Here is an 18,877-nt window from a genome sequence, read left to right as displayed (position 1 = left end):
GAGAGGTATGTTTTGTTTCCTGTTTTCACAAAATGTATGAGATAGAAGTATTATAAAGATTTTTTCAAATATTAAAAAAACCTTTTGAAAAAAAACCTTCTATCTACTCAGAAAACTACTAATAACATCTTTTTATTAAGTAGTGCTTTATTAATTTTTCAAATGCAAACTATTAAATGCATCAGTGTGTTTCATGGGATATCAGTTTCTTAAAGGTCATGTGCTTTTTGCATATTGATAAGTGTATTCATTAATGTCTCATGTAGCATTTATGCTAAAATTCTATTTACATAATACACATTTTTAAAAATAAAAGGTATATAACCATAAGTTTTAAAACAAATATTAAGTATTGAACATTTAATGATTAAGTAAACATTTGGCAACTTTATGATTCTGGGTAAATGGAGAGTCATATATGTGTACTGGACAGAGAATGATGAAGATACTGAGTTCTTGCTCTTTACAGAGCACAGTCTAGTGGGGGATTCAACCAGCAGACAGTTAATCACAATTCTAAATGATACTATGATAGAAATAACTAATACATGGAAGGATCATATAATTTAGATTGGAAACGGTGGGCCAGTTGCTAACTGGAGGGCCAAGTAAGAGTTGCCTTCCCAGAAGAAGTGATTTCTGAGTTAAATCCTGAAGGACTTGGGTGACACAGTGAAGAGGTGAAAGATAAAAGCATCATAAGAAAATGTGGATATTTGGGGAATCTCAGAGTTGTACATGCCTGGAATTAAGAAGGATGAAATGGGAAAGAAGGCTAGAGAGGTAGGGCATAAGGAGTTGAACATTGTATGCTAAGGGTTTTAGATTTTATTATGAAGGAAATTGGAAATCATTGGATGAAAACAGTAAGGGCATAAGTTTATTTGCCAGGGAACTTAACATCCCTACACTGCTCTCTGCGCCCATTCCCAGTTTTCTTTTTAGTTTTTTATAAGAGGAGGGGAGAAATAAGAAATACTCTATTCAGGATTATACAACTTCCTTGTTCTTCCTACCCTCCCTTTTCTCACCTTTTGCCTGTTACTGGGGGTGGGAAGTCTATTAACAAACCATATGAAGAGTGTTTGAAAAATGAAATTGCATGCAATCAGAGATTTTAAAAAATTTAAATCTACTTTGGCTGTTGAGATGATTTTCTGACTTGTTTTAAGAGATTGTTAAGATTTTTAAAATTTTTTTTGTTAGGGGAGGTGTCTCAGAGTTTTGGTTATTGAATGAATTTTTTTTTCTTACTAAAGTTTATCCATGAGTCTTTTAGTGGAGCTCTTTAAATATTAATGCATATCAGGTAAAATTGCTGTTTGGGGATCTGGGCTTATAGTATGCACCTGTAATCCCAACAACAACTTGGGAAGCTGAAACAGGAGGATTGCAAGTTTGAGGCCCACCTGGGCAACTTGGTGAGACCTTGTCTCAAAATTTAAAAAGGGGTGGGGATGTAATAGCACTTGCCTAGCACACACAAAGCCCTAGGGTCAGTTACCAGTACCATACACACACATACACTCTCTCTCTCTCTCACACACACACACACACACACACACACAAAATCATTTGGTCTGTGTAGACTGTCATCTCAAGAACATTTTCTGTACTTTATTATAAGGTGGATGAGGATTTTTTAATTATCTTTTTTTTTAAATTCTAATTTGTAAGGATAAGGATTTTTATAATTGGAAATTGGTTGTATATTTAACTCTTCATCTTGGTTTGTTTGTTTTTGTTTTTATGTTTTGGAAATAAACCAGTATATTAAGACAGAGTTAGTTAACTTGGAACATTTTCTGGATCACTGATGGGCCATGTAGTGACTTTGTATAATTAGTGGTACTCCTCCCTCTGAGTGATGCAGCCTTAGGGGAGGAACAGTTGGCACTCTTCCTAATGGTTGCAGCCCTGCAGGCAAATAGTTGCAGCCCTGCAAGCAAATAGTTGCATGAACTTGAATTCAGCTTTGTCTTACCCCTTTGAGCAGGCACCTTTAATCAAGGTACAATCTATAAAACTGCATGCAGTACCTCTGGACATTTAGAACTTATCAAAAGATTGAGGATTTCTTGTGCACTTGTTTGACTAATGCATACTGGAAAGGGACAGATTTTAGGTTTATAAAACCTGTTAATTCACCCCAGAGGCCCTAGCTTTCATCACTGTGGGTTTTGACTTATGGTTATAGGTGATAACCTATGCCAAAGAGAATGGAAGGAGGTAGTGTAATTGAATCTTAGTATGTTAAAGGGACTGCCACCTTCTCTTATTATGTATATCTTTGCTATTTAATCACTTAATAATCATGGGAAGAAAGAAGAGATACACATCAGATATCAGGTTTACTTTTTAATTCACAGTTCTGGTCAACAGAGAACAAACAGAAATTTCTGTTTCAAATATCAATTTTAATGTTTTTGAATTCTTTATAACATTCCACTGCCCAAAGGCTTTAGTAAATATTGACCACATTGGTAAGTAGGAAGCACTGAAGAAGCTCTGATCAGATATTTTGGTTGATGAAAAGAGTTGACATTTACTGAATTATACCATTACCAGGCAATATATTTAGATGCTTTTATTGGTCCTCTCAAGTTGGCAGTATTTATAGTTTATAGATGATGAAATTGAGGCTAAAGAAGTTAGCTCCAACTTCCTGAAGTTATAAGATTTAAATAAGTCTTATACAACCCTATGGCATGCTTTCTTCTCTGGATGAAAGGTCTTCTGGGTTAAATGCCCCAAGTTCAGTTTATGAGAAGGAGAATGCAGTCAGATTTTAAAAAGAAAAATTTAATATCTGACTTCCTCAACTTATTTAAAATACATACTCCCAGTTCATTGTAAAATTCATCTGGAATAGTTTCATGTAATATTACATAAAATAAAATTGCCTTTATTTCTTTTACGTAGTATTTTTTTCAATGATAACAAGACTATTTAATTTAAAATAAGGATGTGCTTGGATATTACCCACCAATGCTTAAAGGAAATGAAAGTAATGGTCCGATGGCTTGAATTCATTAGGTTCATAGAAGGATTTATATATTCATCTCATATGAAAAGATAAAAGAGAAATCAACTTCCCCTTCCCAAATGCTTTCTAAAAGCAAAACAAAATACCATTGTTAAATGTTTAGTGAATTCCTAAGGTGGATGGTCGAAGCCAAAGTATAATTAATAAGGTCAACACAGAACAAAATTCAGGCCCAGTAAAGTGTTGAGTTTTTCGTAGGAGAAAGAAAAGACTCAAATCTGTTAAACATGGAAGCCACAGAGTATTCCCTTCAAGATAACAGAAGCTTTGGCTTCCTTCCTGGCAGGTTTCTTTTCTTTCTTTTCTTTTTAAATTTGTTCTAATTAGTTATACATAGTAGCAGAATGCTGTCACAAATGGAGCACAACTTTTCATTTCTCTAGTTGTACAAGATGTAGAGTCCCGGGCTGGGGTTATAGCTCAGTGGTAGAGAGCTTGCCTAGCACGTGTGAGGCCCTGGGTTGGATCCTCAGCACCACATAAAAATATATAAATAAATAAAGGTATTGTGTCCAACTACAAATAAAAAATAAAATTTTTTTTTAAAAAAGATGTAGAGTCGCACCACATGTGCAGTCATTCATGTACCTAAGGTAATGATATTCATCTGATTCTACCATCTTTCCTACCCCTATGCCCCCTCCCATTCCCTCCCTCCTCTTTGCTCTATCAAAGTTCTTCCATTCTACCCATTCTGCCCTCCTTATGTAGTATTTTAAATCTACTATTTGACTTCTTCAGTAGCCAGAGTTTTTTTCCCCTCAAGAAATAAAAAATTCTTGTTATGACATTTCTAAGAATTAGTCTTTGCTTAAAGTTAGGTCATCTTATACAAAACTTCATTTCATTCTCCATTTTGATTGTTTGGACTCTTCCAAATTAATACTTAGAATATGAACTAAAAAAATTTATATGAATTTGCACCAAGTTTGCTTTCTTGCCCCACCAAATAGTTGACCTTATAATTACTGTAGAAAATTGGATTTGAAAACCTCACTCTTAGACACAATATTCTGTCATTTCATAGTATAATAATAACTGAGGTTCCTTATGGCACAAGTCATCAATTAAAGCTAAATAACTTACTTTTTCCCAAGGCAGAAAACTGTATATATTTTATAAATTTGTTACACCAACATTCTATTTTAGTATTAAGAGAATTACTTGTGTTACTTCATGTTAGATTATTTAAAATAAACGTTGAAATTTAGCCCCTCAACTTTATTAGCCACATTTCAAGTGCTCAGTAGCCATGTGTGTTAATGGTTACCATATCAGTGCAGAAAAGGAACATTACCATCACCATTGGAAAGCAGAGTCTGGGATAGTGAACTAAAGACAGTAATTGATAGTCAAGCTTCAAGTTGGTGGTGGTAGGGAGAGTGTCTTACCATTCATTTATGTATGGTCACCTACTTTCCTCTTTTCAGTATGACTGTCTTCAGGGAATAAAATAAATTGCAGAAATCCAGGGGTAAAGGTGAGGGACACGGCAGGGTAGAGTTTAGGAGGGAGTGGAATACAGGAGGGGATGTGGGGATCCAACTACTTCTCAAACTAATTTCACTAATTTTTTCTGTTGGAACTTTATATTTCTTTTTCTGTGTTTTTAAACCCTCCTTTATCTTTTCAGTGGAATTTTGGTAGGGAGTTAAATTAGGTATATGTATTCAGCCCCCCACCACTCATCTTAACATGGACCCATGAGAGATCTTGGCACTAATATGTGGAAATAAAAGTACTTGTCACTCAGTGTCTATTTGTTATCTTAACCTTACTGCTCAAAGATATCAATTGTTGTAGCCCCAAACCCAAATATTTTGTTAGTCAGTTTTTGTTGTTGTTTCTTTTGGATCTTGTGTAAGATATGATGTAAATAAAGGGAATCATGAACCCAAATTTTTAAGTTGGTAGGTTGAGAAAGGAGCCAGTGAGTATTTTATGCCAAGTTGTTTATAAATTCAAAATAGCCTTTGTCTGCTTTGCAGTATCCTGCTTTCAAGTATTTCAGATTCTCTAAGCTTAGAAAAATAGTTTAAAAATTAGACATTTTCTTAGGTAGTTAAGATAGCTTTTATTTATGTTTTTCTCTAGTTAGGTAAAATATAGTTGGTTTTAATTATTGAGTCAGGTTAGGTGTCCTACTTGAGTTTTGTAGTATAGAAGTAGACCTCTATTTCTGATATTTTGGCTTAGACGTATAAGTTTTCATTTTGCAAGATCAATAGTTTTATGGACTAGTGCAGTTGTTTACAAAAATTGAATCCAAACAACTTGATGCTCAAGTTTCAAAGATTATAAGTCTTATGCTAGAATTGATGTTTGAAGTTATGTTCTCTTATTTGCAACTTTAAAATACCCAATATCCCATATTCTCTGTAGTTGTCTCCTGTTTGTAAGTAATAAGGTTATTTTAAAAAGCACACATTGAGTGAATCTTGATACTGATTTAATATCTGATCAGTATTTTATAAATCTTCTGCCAGAGAAGACTCAGAGTCTTTCATAAACAAGTTAAAGCTTTAAGTCAAGTGAGACAAAATGCAGCAAAGTGTTTCTTTAAAAGCAACTGTTTTGACATGAGGATGAAGCTCTAAGAGCTGGTACACTGGCACAGAACAGAGAAACTAGATGTGAATAACATATCTTTTTAAGGTAATCACAAAGCTCTTGTTGCGATAGCAATCTATTTTTGCTCTCAAATTTTTCCTTCCCAACTGTGCAGCAAATTTCAGTACTATGTTCAGAGTATCCTTTAATGGTCTTTATTGTTAAAACTGTGTATTTGAATATCAGTAACTTTTAGACAATTTAAAATCAAAAGTGAATTTGCTTTTATTATTTGTTTGTAATTTATTTTGTGGTATTAGGATTGAATCCAGGGACACTCTACCAGTGAAGTACAATTTTGAGACAGGATTTCACTAAGTTGATCAGGCTAACTTTGAACTTGTGATCCTTCTACTGCAATCTCTCAAGTAGCTGGGATTATCACAAGGCCCATCTCAAATTTCCTTTTCAGGATAAACTTGAGATTTTTCAACAGCTGAACAATTAAATTTATCTTAATGACCTAACATTGTAGAGAAATACTGAAAAATGAAAGTGATGGGAGTGGACTTTTTTCTGTTACATATCTTTACAGGGTAAAGATAAAGAACAAGATGATTGTATACATTTAAGATTCACAGTAATCCTGCTTTATGATAACAAATCCACCAAAATCAATACTCCAAGGAATTCTTAACTATCATCCTAGATGAACTGTTTTTCAGTATAATTTACTTCTTTTGTAATCCTATATATTTTACTTGAAACATAATTTGAGAAAGGGGCACATAGGCTTGGCCAGGAGCCCACAGCACACAGAAACAAATGCTTTGACTTTGAACCTACTAGTATTTGTGAAGTACTATTAATTTTTTTTTAACCTGTAGGCAAAAATAAATTCAGCAATGAGCTAGTTTTCTTGCATCTTTCCTTCCTTTCTTCTCAGGAATTGAAACTAGGGGCACTTAATTTGAGCCATATTCCTAGCACTTTTTTTTTTTTTTTCAATTTTTTATTTTGAGACAGGGTCTGGCTAAGTTGCTTAGGGCCTCACTAAGGTACTGAGACTGACTTTGAACTTGCAGTCTTCCTGCCTCGGTCTCCTGAACCCACTAGGATTATAGGAGTGTGCCACCATGCCTGGCTGAAGTTTTATAGTTCATGAAATTTTAGAACTAACTTTTAGTAGTCATCAACTGGATCTTATTATAAATAAAGACTCTCAGACTCTACCCCAGATACTACAGAGACTGTACAGAGTCAGCAGATGATTACTGTGTACATTGAAGTTTGATAATGACTGATCTAACATGTGCCCATAAATTATAGCTGAACCATCTAAAATAATTCAGAAATGTTGAATGCTGTGACCAAGGTAATAACTGATCTAACATGTGCCCTTAAATTACAGCTGAAGCATCTAAAATAATTCAGAAATGTTGAATGCTGTGACCAAGGTAACATAGCTAGTTAGTATAGGAGCTTGGATGGACTGTGTTTCCCATGATTGGGGTGCTTTAATTTCATGTTCTATTCTTTTGGTCTCCAAACTGTTAACAAAGTATAATTAGTTAAGGATTATTCTGTCATTTTTCCACCCCACTAGTAGTATTTATTCCAGATTTCTAATTCACCTACCAAAATATCAAATGTAAAAGCAGAGGAGATGTGATGGCAACAGGAGAAAGGAAGTGAGAGGAAGGGAGGTGCCTTGGGCCGGGGCAGGGGGGGTGGGGACGGGACAGGCTGTAGGAGTAGCATTCCTTGCCTTCTCAGTCTGTCTGATGGTTTTAGTTTTACTCTATGAAGAATCTAGGGACTAGTTGTTTAAACTTCATTTCTTCCATATCAGTGCTGTTTCAAGATGGTACTATGCCTGAGGTATAACAGTTTTAAGTATATTCATTGAATCTAACATACACTTTACCTGATGGGATATTTATTATTTTCACAGGCAAAATTTGGTATATAATATATACCAAAGAAAGAGAACCATAATACTCTAATAATTGAAGCCTCTAAAGCCACCACAGTGGAAACTAAGGATTGAGCACTTGGCAAATTGAATCCATCTCTTGATCACCATCCTGACTCTGCCTTTCCAGCCTTCTCCTCAGAGTCTAGTCATTGTGGAGTATGCATGATTGATCCTGTGCTGGCCCCCATGCCCTCCTCCTGAATGCTGCTATAACTGCCTGGAAAGGTCTCTGTGGCCTCTAGCCTTGTTTGTGGAATTAACTTTTAGCTGGTGTCCTTGCTATATAGTTCTCTTCCTGTTCTTCTCTTATGTATAGCTTCATATACTTTCAAAAACAAAACTCTGGTCTTCTCTTTTTTTTTTTTTTTTTTTAACATTCGAGGTCTCCAAACTGCTGAGCTTGCCGTTGGAGGCATTTTCCACCTGAATCTAGGTGGAGTCCATTCCCCCCCCGTCCCCAATATTGTATTTACTGGTTCTGTTTGTCAGGAACTGTTTTTCTTTTTGCTTCAGTCACTTTATTTTGGAGCACTTTAGTCAGCTTCCACACTCACACTATCTGGTGAAATCCTCCCTGTCTAATTGTGGTGGTGTTCCTTTCCCTCTCCACCCTGTCATGTCCCTTCAGTTTAAGCTCTATCCTCTGGGCACTTCCTTCTATTGGAGTTAATCAAGAAATAATGAATGTACTACAAAGTAGCCAAGTATTAAATATTAAAGCTTTTTTTTATTATTAATGTTTTGGCTCTTAAACCTCTAGTATGGTCCGTCTCCTCAGTTATAACTTTTCTTCACCTTTTTAGTTCTCTTGGGTCCTCAGTCTGTGTTTCTACTCATTTCTTCAGGCTGCTAAAATGCTCAGAGAGCCAATTTTCAAGCCCAGTCTGCTTTCAGTCATTCTCAAATTCTGCAGTTTTTGGTATTGATGACTTCCCTCCTTAAAATGTTCTACCTTAGCTTCTAGGAGACTATCTCCCACCCTGGTTTTTTAGTGGTGTTGTTTTTGTTTTTAACTTTTTGATAATTTCTTCTTAGTCATCTTGATTGATATCTCTGTTCCTGTTTGCAGTTTGTGCCTCCTGGGACGTGGACTACTCCAAAATATGTATGGGGCAGCCTTCCTGTGAGATCCTTTGCTGGCTAACCCCATCTGCATAGATGTTGGGCCCAGTCTTCAGACTGAATGTGTCATACTGCTGTACCATTTTCCCTTCTGTTCATATCTCACAATCTAGTCACAAAGCTAAAAAGTTCTGAACCTTCTTTACTACTGCCCCTTCCTGTCTTCTGGTTTGACCTTGCCAGGAACATCTTCGCATTTATTTTCAGCTTCATTCCTATAGTTGAGAGCTTTCTCCTGGATATTAGTGATTGTTTCAGAATTGGTCTGCCTGCTTCCAGTTTGTCCTTCACATCTTCAGTGTTAATTTCTTTCAGCACAGTCTTCTATCAGAAACCTCTCAGGTTGCACTTCTGATAGTAAAATCTCCTTCGTACTGGGGCTTTTGAAATGCCTTTAAGTTAAAGCCATATTTGGCTAAGATTTAGCTGCATTATAATTACAGAATGTACACTTTTTGTTTTCAATTGCCACCATATGATTAATTCAATCTGACTTCCAAATCAGAATTTAGAGTGTTTGGGGGATCCTAGGTATTGATAGGTATATTCAACTATATTTAAAAATTGGTATTGGTTAAATGAGACTTAGAAGCCAACATTGTAAAGTAGGGAGTGAGTTAGAGAAATGGGGTCTGTTTCTAGTTTTTCATTAATTTTTGTTTCTTGGATCATTGTATTCACCTCTTGGCAAAATTTTTTTAAAAATTGATATAGGAATTGAACCCAGGGGTGCTCTACCACTGAGCTATATCTCCAGCCTTTTCATTATTTATTTTGGGACTGGTCTTGCTAAGTTGCTGAGACTGACCTTGAACTTGTGATCCTCCTTCCTCAGCCTTCCAGTCACTGTATGTACACCACCACACCTGTGCAGAATAAAGACCCTTAACTTAAATTGTAAAGATCAGAAAAATACTATTCTTACAAAATACTATTAAAAATAGTATTAAAAAATACTATTACTTACAAAATACTTTTTTAAAAAATGTAGTAAGAATGTACATGTGATAAGAATGTAATAGTAATGTAATAAGATTGCGTAGGTTTTATTAGACTAGATAGTCTTAATTTTCTGAATCTGCCACTTCCTTAATTTGAAGGGTAATGTTCATTTATATAAAAGTGTGGGGGTTTTTTAGATACGATTGAAGTGACCATGATTATGTGTGGTTTAGGTTAGATGGGATTGAAGTATATTTAGCACTCTTTTAATGAATGATTAAATAGCCTAATTGCCTTCATATTAACTATATGCTAGGATCTCAGTATGTCCTTCTCTCCCCCCAGAATTCTTTCATGTTTTTTTCTTTTGTTGTGTACTATACTAGGGAAGGGATGCAGGTTTTGATGCATACTAAGCAAGTGCTCTACCACTAAGCTACTTTCCTAACCCTTTATAAATTTTTTTGAGACTAGGTCTTGTTAAGTTGTCCAAACCAGCTTTGAACTTTAGATCCTTCTGCCTCAGCCTCCCAGTAGCTGGGATTATAGACTTGTACTACTCTTAGTGACAGTTTTGTTGAGATACAATTCACATTCAGTGGGGTTTTTTCTCCATTATATTCAAGAGTTGTGATCCATCGTCCCTGTCAAATTCTAGAACATTTTCATCACTTCCAAAGGAAACCCATATCCATTAGCAATCACTCCCCATTTGTCTCCTTTTCAGCCCCTGGAAACCACTAAACTTCCATTTCTTCATTTTTATTTCATTGTATAGATGTACACAAATATTCACAGCATCATTACTCATAAGACCAGAAATGAAAATAATACTAATGTTCATCAAGTGATAAATGTTCATTTAAAAAAAATCTATCACTTGATGAACATTGGTAGTATTTTCTTTTTTGGCCTTATGAGTAATGATGCTGTGAATATTTGTGTACAATTTTATGGGAAAGTTTTCATTTCTCTTGTGTATATACCTAGGAGTAGAATTCTTAGGTGGTATGTTATTCCATGTTTAACTTTTTAAGAAACTGCAAAACTGTCCAAGTGCCTGCCCCATTTTATAATTCTGTTGTAGTGTATAAGGGTTACAAATTCCCCACAGCCTAACACTTGTCCCTTTTTTTTTTCTTTAAAGCCATCCTAATAGATATGAAGTGGAATTTCTTTGTACTTTTGATTTGTGTTCCCTTTTTTATGGATGATAGTATATGCTAGGATCTCAGTATATCCTTCTCTCCCCCCAGAATTCTTTCGTGTTTTTTTGTTTTATTGTGTACTATACTAGGGAAGGGATGCAGGATTTGATGCATACTAAGCAAGTGCTCTACCAATTTATTATAATTAGTAGCACATTAATTGCTCAAATTAATGGGATTCATGGTGATATTTCCACACATGCATGCATCATGCACTGATCATGTCCATCAATCCTTCCTTCTAACCTCTCTCTCCTTTCTCCTTCCCTACTTTCCTAATTCCTGATAATTCCACTTTCAGATCTTTTTAAAAAATATTTTTTAGTTATAGGTGGACACAATATTTTATTTTTGTGTGGTGCTGAGGATCGAACCCAATGCCTCACACATGCTAGGTGAGCAGTCTACCTCTGAGCCACAACCCAGCTTCTCAGATTTTTTTTTCCAAATTTCCACATATGAAAGAAATATACAATACTTGTCTCTCTGTGACTGGCTGAACATGATGTCTTAACATGTTTCTCTTAACATATCTTCCAATTCCACCCATTTTGCTGCAGATGACTAGATTTCATTCTGTGGCTGAATAATATTCCATTGTGTATATATTATTATATATTGTGAATATCTTATTTTCTTTAACCATTCATATTTTCAGGGGTAGCTAGACTGATTCCATATCTTAGCTATTGTGAATAGTGTGTTAATAAACATGAGCATGCAAGTATCTCTTTTGTATGCTGACTTCATTTCCCATAGAAATATACACATAACTAGGAGAGGGATAACTGGATAATATGATAGTTATACTTTTACTGTTTTGAAGAACCTCCATACTGTTTTCTATAGTAGCTGTACTACTTTACATTTCTACCAACATGCTTGCCAGCATTTATATTTTGTTCTGGTAATAGCCATTCTAAATGGGGTGAGGTGGAATCTTATTGTACCCTAATGACTACTGATATTAAGTAGTTTTTCCATATGCTTATTAGGTATATTTGTATAGCATCTTCTTTGTAGAAATGCCTCTTAAGATCCCTTGATCATTTGTTGATTGGATTATTTTTCTTTTTTATTGTTGAATTTATTTCTTTATATATTCTAAATATGTATTGCTTATATGAGTTGCAAATCTCTAGGTTACCTCGTCTTTTTTCATGCATCTTTGTTTCTTTACTTTATAAATTTTGGGGTATCAATATTTTTCATCTTTTAGTGTTTAAACTCTGTTAAATTTGTATTCCATAGTTCTTGCTTTAGTAAAGCTGACATATGAACCAAAGTAGTTAATGAGGCATAAAAATTATGGATAAAGTTAATATAAATATCACATTTCTTAAGGAACATGCAAGAATTAAGAACTGGTTTAAGATTTTGTTTAACTGTTCTTCATTCCAAAATAGCAAGTATAACATGATAAAAGGTTATGTTTTTGGCCAATGTAGAACCAAGTTAAAGCTGTTGTCTTTGTTATTAGCAATAAGTATTCATCTATTCTGTTCTTAGAACTTAGAGATTTTCTAAGAAATATTAATAGCAAGTGATTAATATGTTTCTGAATGTTGATCACATAAATTTGAAATGTGAGTGCAGCAAAGACCTTTAAATAATTGTTATTTTGTTAGAGAAAGAGAGGCTATAGGAATGGAGTTTTTCCAGCCCAGCAGCTCTAACCATCTGCTCTGCATTATGAAAGAAATTTTAGGTGTTACTAATATGCAAACTGGGAAATGATCAGCTCCCAGTCAAGGTTTTAAGAAACATGTATGAGAATAATAGAATCCAGCAGTTTAAGAAATATTTACTTTTAGATTTCAAGCGAGGAGAGGATGCTATGGGTGAAATCTCCTTATATTTCATGTAATGGTGATGAATGGCTTCTGCAATATATGTAAGCTTTAAATAAAGTTTGATGTCTGAAATCAGTAGTAACTCTTGGGTTTTTTTATTAGATGATAAATATAATTTAAAAGATGTAAGAATATTTCAGTCTACATTTGGCATAATAAAAATTGCAAGGCTCTTTCTCATTTGTCATCATAGGCCTCAGGAGTGCAAGTGGCTGATGAAGTATGTCGCATTTTTTATGACATGAAAGTTCGGAAGTGCTCCACGCCAGAAGAAATCAAGAAAAGAAAGAAGGCTGTCATTTTTTGTCTCAGTGCAGACAAAAAGTGCATCATTGTTGAAGAAGGCAAAGAGATCTTGGTTGGAGACGTTGGTGTTACCATAACCGATCCTTTCAAGCATTTTGTGGGAATGCTTCCTGAAAAAGATTGTCGTTATGCTTTGTATGATGCAAGCTTTGAAACCAAGGAATCCAGAAAAGAAGAATTGATGTTTTTTTTGTGGTAAGCATGTTAGAAATATGGAGTCTCTCTAAATCTCAGAGCTTGTCTCTTACTGTGAGCACTTAAAGAACCAATTCTGGAACCAAAGTAATTTTTAATCAAGCTGTTTATAGTCATGATCATTTAATTTTTGTTTATAAGATTTCATAAGGTCTTAGCTGAATTGATGTTTTTAGAACCAAAACTAAAATTTAACCTACTTTTGTCTACTTCTAATTGACATTTTTGGGGGGTGGGAAAGGGCAGGAAACAGGTTTCTATGGATCCTCTAAACTCACTGCTTTATAAGATAAAATTTTCTTCTATTTCTTCAACCAACATGCCATGCTAAGCATCAGCCTCCCACTTGTTTTGTTTTGTTTGGTACTAAGGATTGAACCCAGGGGCTCTCTACCACTGAGTTACACTGGGTATGGCTGGTAAGGGCCACACCCAGTGCTGATGATTATGTGTCCTAAAATATGGCAGCTGAGTGGAATTGTGTAATGGCTCAAAAGTATTTTGCAATACTCTTTTTGATATTTTGGTAGTGTGATATAGAGCCAGGCCTGAGGCTTGGTGATAGAGACAGAAAGAGGGCATTTATATATGAACAGTCTGAGGATGATGAGGTTTACCTGCCCATTATTGATATTTCTGTTGTTTTTCAATGTTGCTGGTAAAGAAAGCATTGTAAAGCATACTCAGCTCCTCCATATGCTTGCATTCATGAGGAGGAAGGCACTAAAATTTGGGAAATACAAGAATAATGCTAATATTGACAAATAAGACGTTTATTACTGACTAGCCATTAATTTAAAAGAACTCTCTGAAAGCTCCATATTGAATCTTGAGATTACATGTGCAGATTTAATTTTTTTAAGAGAGTTATCAAAACTCAGGGCTGATCCCCAGTTTGGTAATTGAACATGTATTATGCTAGACTAAAATGGAAAACTAATAGCTATGTGGTCAGAATCTGCCATCGGAATAGATATAAATGAAAGGAATGAGGAGAGTTAAGAAGGACATTTGTACTCAATTTATAATTTATTTCTTTAAGAAAGCAGTCTGAAGCACAAATGCCAAAATGCTAGCTTTTTAAAACTCTGGGTGGCAGATACTTGACTTACAGGTTTTTCTCTGTATTTCTATGTATTTTGAAACATTTTTCATTAGAAAACCTGTCAAGGGGCTGAGATTGTGGCTCAGTGGTAGAGCGTTCACCTAGCATGGGTGCGACCCGGGTTTGATTCTCAGCACCACATAAAAATAAAGGCATTGTGTTGTGTCCATCTACCAAAAAAAAAGATATTGTCAAAATCTTATATGAGTATTTGCCTAAACTCAAGCCTTTGTTATAAAACATGAAAAAAAATATTTTAAAGAAAACAATTTGGGTTATATATCATTACCCAGTGTTGGTTCTTTTATTATGGTAACATTAATCTAATTCTTTTTTGTGTATGTATGTGGGGGTACTGGGGATTGAATCTAGGGGTACCTATCATGGAGCTACATCCCTAGTCCTTTATTTTATCTTTTGAAATAGAGTCTTGCTAAGTTGCTGAGGTGGCCTTGAACCTGTTATCCTCCTGCCTCAGTCTCCCAAGTCACTGGGATTGTAAGCATGTGCTCTACACCTAGCTCATCTCTACCTTTTTTATTATCTATTTTGAGACAGTCTTGCTAAGTTCCTGAGGATCTTGCTAAGTGGTTGAGGCTGTCCTTGAACCTGAAGTGTTATCCTCATGCCTCAGCCACCTGTGTAGCTGGGATTACAGGTGTCTATCACTGTATCTGGCTTCCTCATTAGTTTAATTCTAAATAAGTGATTCTTTTTTTCTACCAGAGCCTATTTTTCTTAACTCTGGTCAACTTAAATGCTTTTCCATATGCCTGTATTTCTAACAGTTATGCTCTGAAGAGGTGGAGAAATAGAAAAATTCTTTCAGGAGATTTGAGGCCCTTCACCCCATCACAGATGCAGATTAATAAAATGTAAGCTATACTTTCTCTAAATCCAATTTTTCATTTTTGCATCTTTCTGTCTAGGGCACCAGAATTAGCGCCTCTGAAAAGTAAAATGATCTATGCGAGCTCCAAGGATGCAATCAAAAAGAAATTTCAAGGTATGGACTAGCTTTACCTCTAGATATTAAAGATAAGATTTTCTCCCAGAATAGGGATGCAACTTTTCTAAGAAACACCTCATTTTCTTTGGATAGATTTAGGCACAAAGTTGGGGGAGACCTTTGCTTGTTTTAAGAGGAAAAAAAAAAATAGGCTGGAACCCGGCTCTCAGAGGGACTTTTGCTTTGGACTGGTCCATTGAGACTCCAGGGCCCATGTTAATAACTCCATTTTTCCAACATTGTTTGTATATTATTTGTTCAGGCTGCTTTTAAAGGTTTTATTTTGTTTTGTTTTGCTGGGGATTGAGCCCATGGCCTGATGCACAGTGGGCAATCACTCTACCACTGAGCTACATCCCCAGCTTTACAGACTGGTTTCTCTTGCAGCAAGTGGGAATTAATTGATTTACATTGGTCATACTTAATATAGTTTGCTATTGCCTATGAATCTAGTTGATACAATAAATTAGCAAAAGGAAATGTTCATAGATGTGAAGAATGCTTTTATCTCTGACTTTACTATCAAATGGTATGATTTTAAGTAATTAATTCATCTGTGTCCAAAGGAAAGCACACTCACTCCATGAGCTGGCCAGTTATATTTGACTTGCCACTGGCCACTGGGTGATTCAGGTCCGGAAGAGATGACCTGGCCAGATTTCACCCAGGAGGAAATGTTGGTATGGTGGACAGAGCATGGAGCACGTGGCTAAGCTTGTTGTTTAACTGCTTTATAACCATGGGCAGAACTGCTTCACTTCCATGGGCCTTGATTCCCTCAGTTCTAGACTAGGAGCCTTGGTCTGAGTGTTTGCCTTGCCACCTCCCTGCCGTAGCTATCTCTAAACAACTGAGTGAGTCGAGGTCTCGAGGGCTTGCCTAGTATTGGTTTTGTTTGTTTTTCTGTGATTGGTTCTTACAAACTTGCAGTAGAACAGGTTTGCCCTAATATGTTTTACTTAGTTAAAAAACGAAATTTTTACTTCCTTTCTGGAACCTTGCTGCTGCATACTTCGTGCCTTGTCAAGTTCTTCATGCATTTGGCTTGATGTTGGGGTGTCCCAGAAGCATGTTCACTAGTCTGTTAACTGGCCTCTTCTAACGACTCCTTGGCTTTAATACTTCTACAGTGAAACCAAAAAACAGTCAGCATGGGTTCCTCATGGTCCTTATTTTGCATTTTTTTTCATTGAAAGGAATTGCTGTGTGGACTTGATTTGTTGATAGTAAATGACAGTCATCTTTGTAGCAGTGGGAACCAATTGGTTTACATTGGTCATACTTAACAATTGTAATTTCTTCTAGTGAAACTGTCACTGGCTTTCTCAGATCAGTCCTGTGTGGCCCATAAGCCAACTTGCTTGAAAATGGTCTTGAAATGATGGAATAATAGTGCAGCTATTTAAAATGTAGTAGCTCTCTTTACAGAGAAACCACGGTATGCAATTTTGTAATTGAGCTTGTTCTGTAGTAGGGTGATGTAATTTTTCTAAGAAAGCCATCAGCACCACGTTTTACATAGTTTTCATTGCAGTAGATTTCTTATGTAGTATAATACCACTAGAGAGCTAGCTGTTTTCTGTAGCAAAAGTGATGTTATTGGTAATTTTCTCACTTCAGTACAGTTGCTGAAATCAACTGTGCAATCAAAACATATAATTCTTATTTTTATGTATATTTTAGAAATTAAGAAAAAACTTTATTACTTACCCTGCCTTTTTTTTAACTGATGTATAATATATCTGTAGAAAAATATGCATCATAAATTATTGTAGAATTCCATGGATTCTTATAGACTGAACATAATATTGTTTTTTTATTTAATATCAACACCTCAGAAGCCCCCCTTGAGGACTTCCGTTTATAACACTAACCTCCTTCCCCTGCCTCCACAGGGTTGCTTCTAACAGCCAGAGTTAGCTCGGGCTGATTTTGTATGTTATTCAAATGGAACCATACAGAATATATGCTTGTTGTTCTGGCTTTTTTCAGTCAACATCATCCATTTTGATGCATGTGGTTACTTATTTCTTCTCATTATAGTATTATGTGGTTTTTAAATACCACAGTTTATCCATATTAGAAGTGGTCTTTAAAAATGGTTCGCCATATTAGATAAATAATTAAGCTACTGAGGCTGGGGTTGTGGCTCAGCGGGAGAGCACTCCCCTAGCGCGTGCGAGGCCCTGGGTTTGATCCTCAGCACCACATAAAAATAAATAAATAAAACAAAGGTATTGTGTCCAACTACAACTAAAAAATATAAAAAATAAAAAATAAAGTAAGCTGCTGATGTTATTCTAAATAGAATTGTTTTTCTTCTCTAGGCATAAAACATGAATGTCAAGCAAATGGGCCAGAAGACCTCAATCGGGCTTGTATTGCTGAAAAGCTAGGTGGATCCTTAATTGTAGCTTTTGAAGGATGCCCTGTGTAGTTGATCATTCAGTGCCACAAATTGAAAGCTTCCATGTTCAATGTTATCCTCTTGCTATATAAGGAAAGTGAATATATTTAGGCCAGGGTCTCACTGAGGGGGAGCTGTTTTGTCATCTTTTAGAGTAAACAAAATATTCTATAAACATGTGCAAACACAGCCCTAAATAAATTTAGAATCTAAAAGGCTTATTGATATGAAATTAAATTTTTATTGGCCAAATGCCTGTTTTGATGAGTTGACTTTTAAAGATTTTTTGTAAGCTCAGGAATTTTAATAATGCATTTCACAAAACAGTACAAAGCCATGTGAAGAGAATTATTGTATGTTTGTTAACCTTAGCAGTTACTTTGGGGTTTTTTGGTTAGAGAATTGGTGATAATTTGATTATCATTTTGGCCCCAAATTATTTTTAATTCTCTATTTTTCCTTGACTTAAACAAAATAATGGGATATAATTTTTGCTTTAACATGTGATAACACTAATACACTAATTAACAGTAAGACTAAGGCAGTCTTTTAATTCTACTTAATGTGTAATGGAGACTATCAAATTGTCCACGTGTAATTCACGCTGATCTTGCAAAGCACTGTTTCAATCACATCATTGAAAAAGAGGAAGCAGCCCTTCCTTGTACCTGAGGTGAACTTGCAGCCCACTCGTTGGGAAACTGCTTTGAGAGTGACCTTGCATCTTGGAAATCATGGTATGTCTTCTGGAGAAGGTGCATTGTCTCCCAACAACAAATTATAATGCAAATTAGGGCTCCATTGTAATCTGCTTTGTTCATGAAAATGATAAAACAGTATATTGATAAGCTAGGACACCTGCAGTATCTGTTTCCTTCAGAGCTTTGCTGCATCTGATTCAATAAGATGTAGAAGAACACTGAATATGTTTCCTCTGGAACCTGGGAGAACCAAATTTCCTAGAGCAGTTTGTTGTCTGTGTGGAGTGGGGTGCAGGTACCATGGATGAAACTCAAGGGAGCCACCACCCAATGACACTTGGAAGTGATTGTCATTAACATCACAGGCATGACACTTTGAAAAATGTAGAGATGCACAGTTGAACTTAGAAGTAGCAGTTACTGGCTTATGTAATAAAGGAAGCATTTTTAACTTA

The 18,877-nt window shown here is 35.5% G+C and overlaps 1 protein-coding gene across 1 annotated transcript in view; it reads left to right on the top strand.

Annotated features, from left to right (window-relative positions):
* Positions 1–18,877, top strand: part of Dstn (destrin, actin depolymerizing factor) — a 32,680-nt gene extending 13,803 nt beyond the window's left edge. The window contains exons 2-4 of the mRNA XM_005320450.4: positions 12,893–13,200; positions 15,235–15,311; positions 17,642–18,877. Coding sequence (XP_005320507.2) covers positions 12,893–13,200; positions 15,235–15,311; positions 17,642–17,751 — 495 coding nt within the window. The 3' untranslated portion in view covers positions 17,752–18,877. The remainder of the gene's footprint in view (positions 1–12,892; positions 13,201–15,234; positions 15,312–17,641) is intronic.

This window comes from Ictidomys tridecemlineatus, chromosome 5, assembly GCF_052094955.1.
Source record: "Ictidomys tridecemlineatus isolate mIctTri1 chromosome 5, mIctTri1.hap1, whole genome shotgun sequence".
Lineage (NCBI taxonomy): Eukaryota > Metazoa > Chordata > Mammalia > Rodentia > Sciuridae > Ictidomys > Ictidomys tridecemlineatus.
Note: the sequence above shows the minus strand (reverse complement) of the source record. Positions and strands in the feature narration are given on the sequence as shown.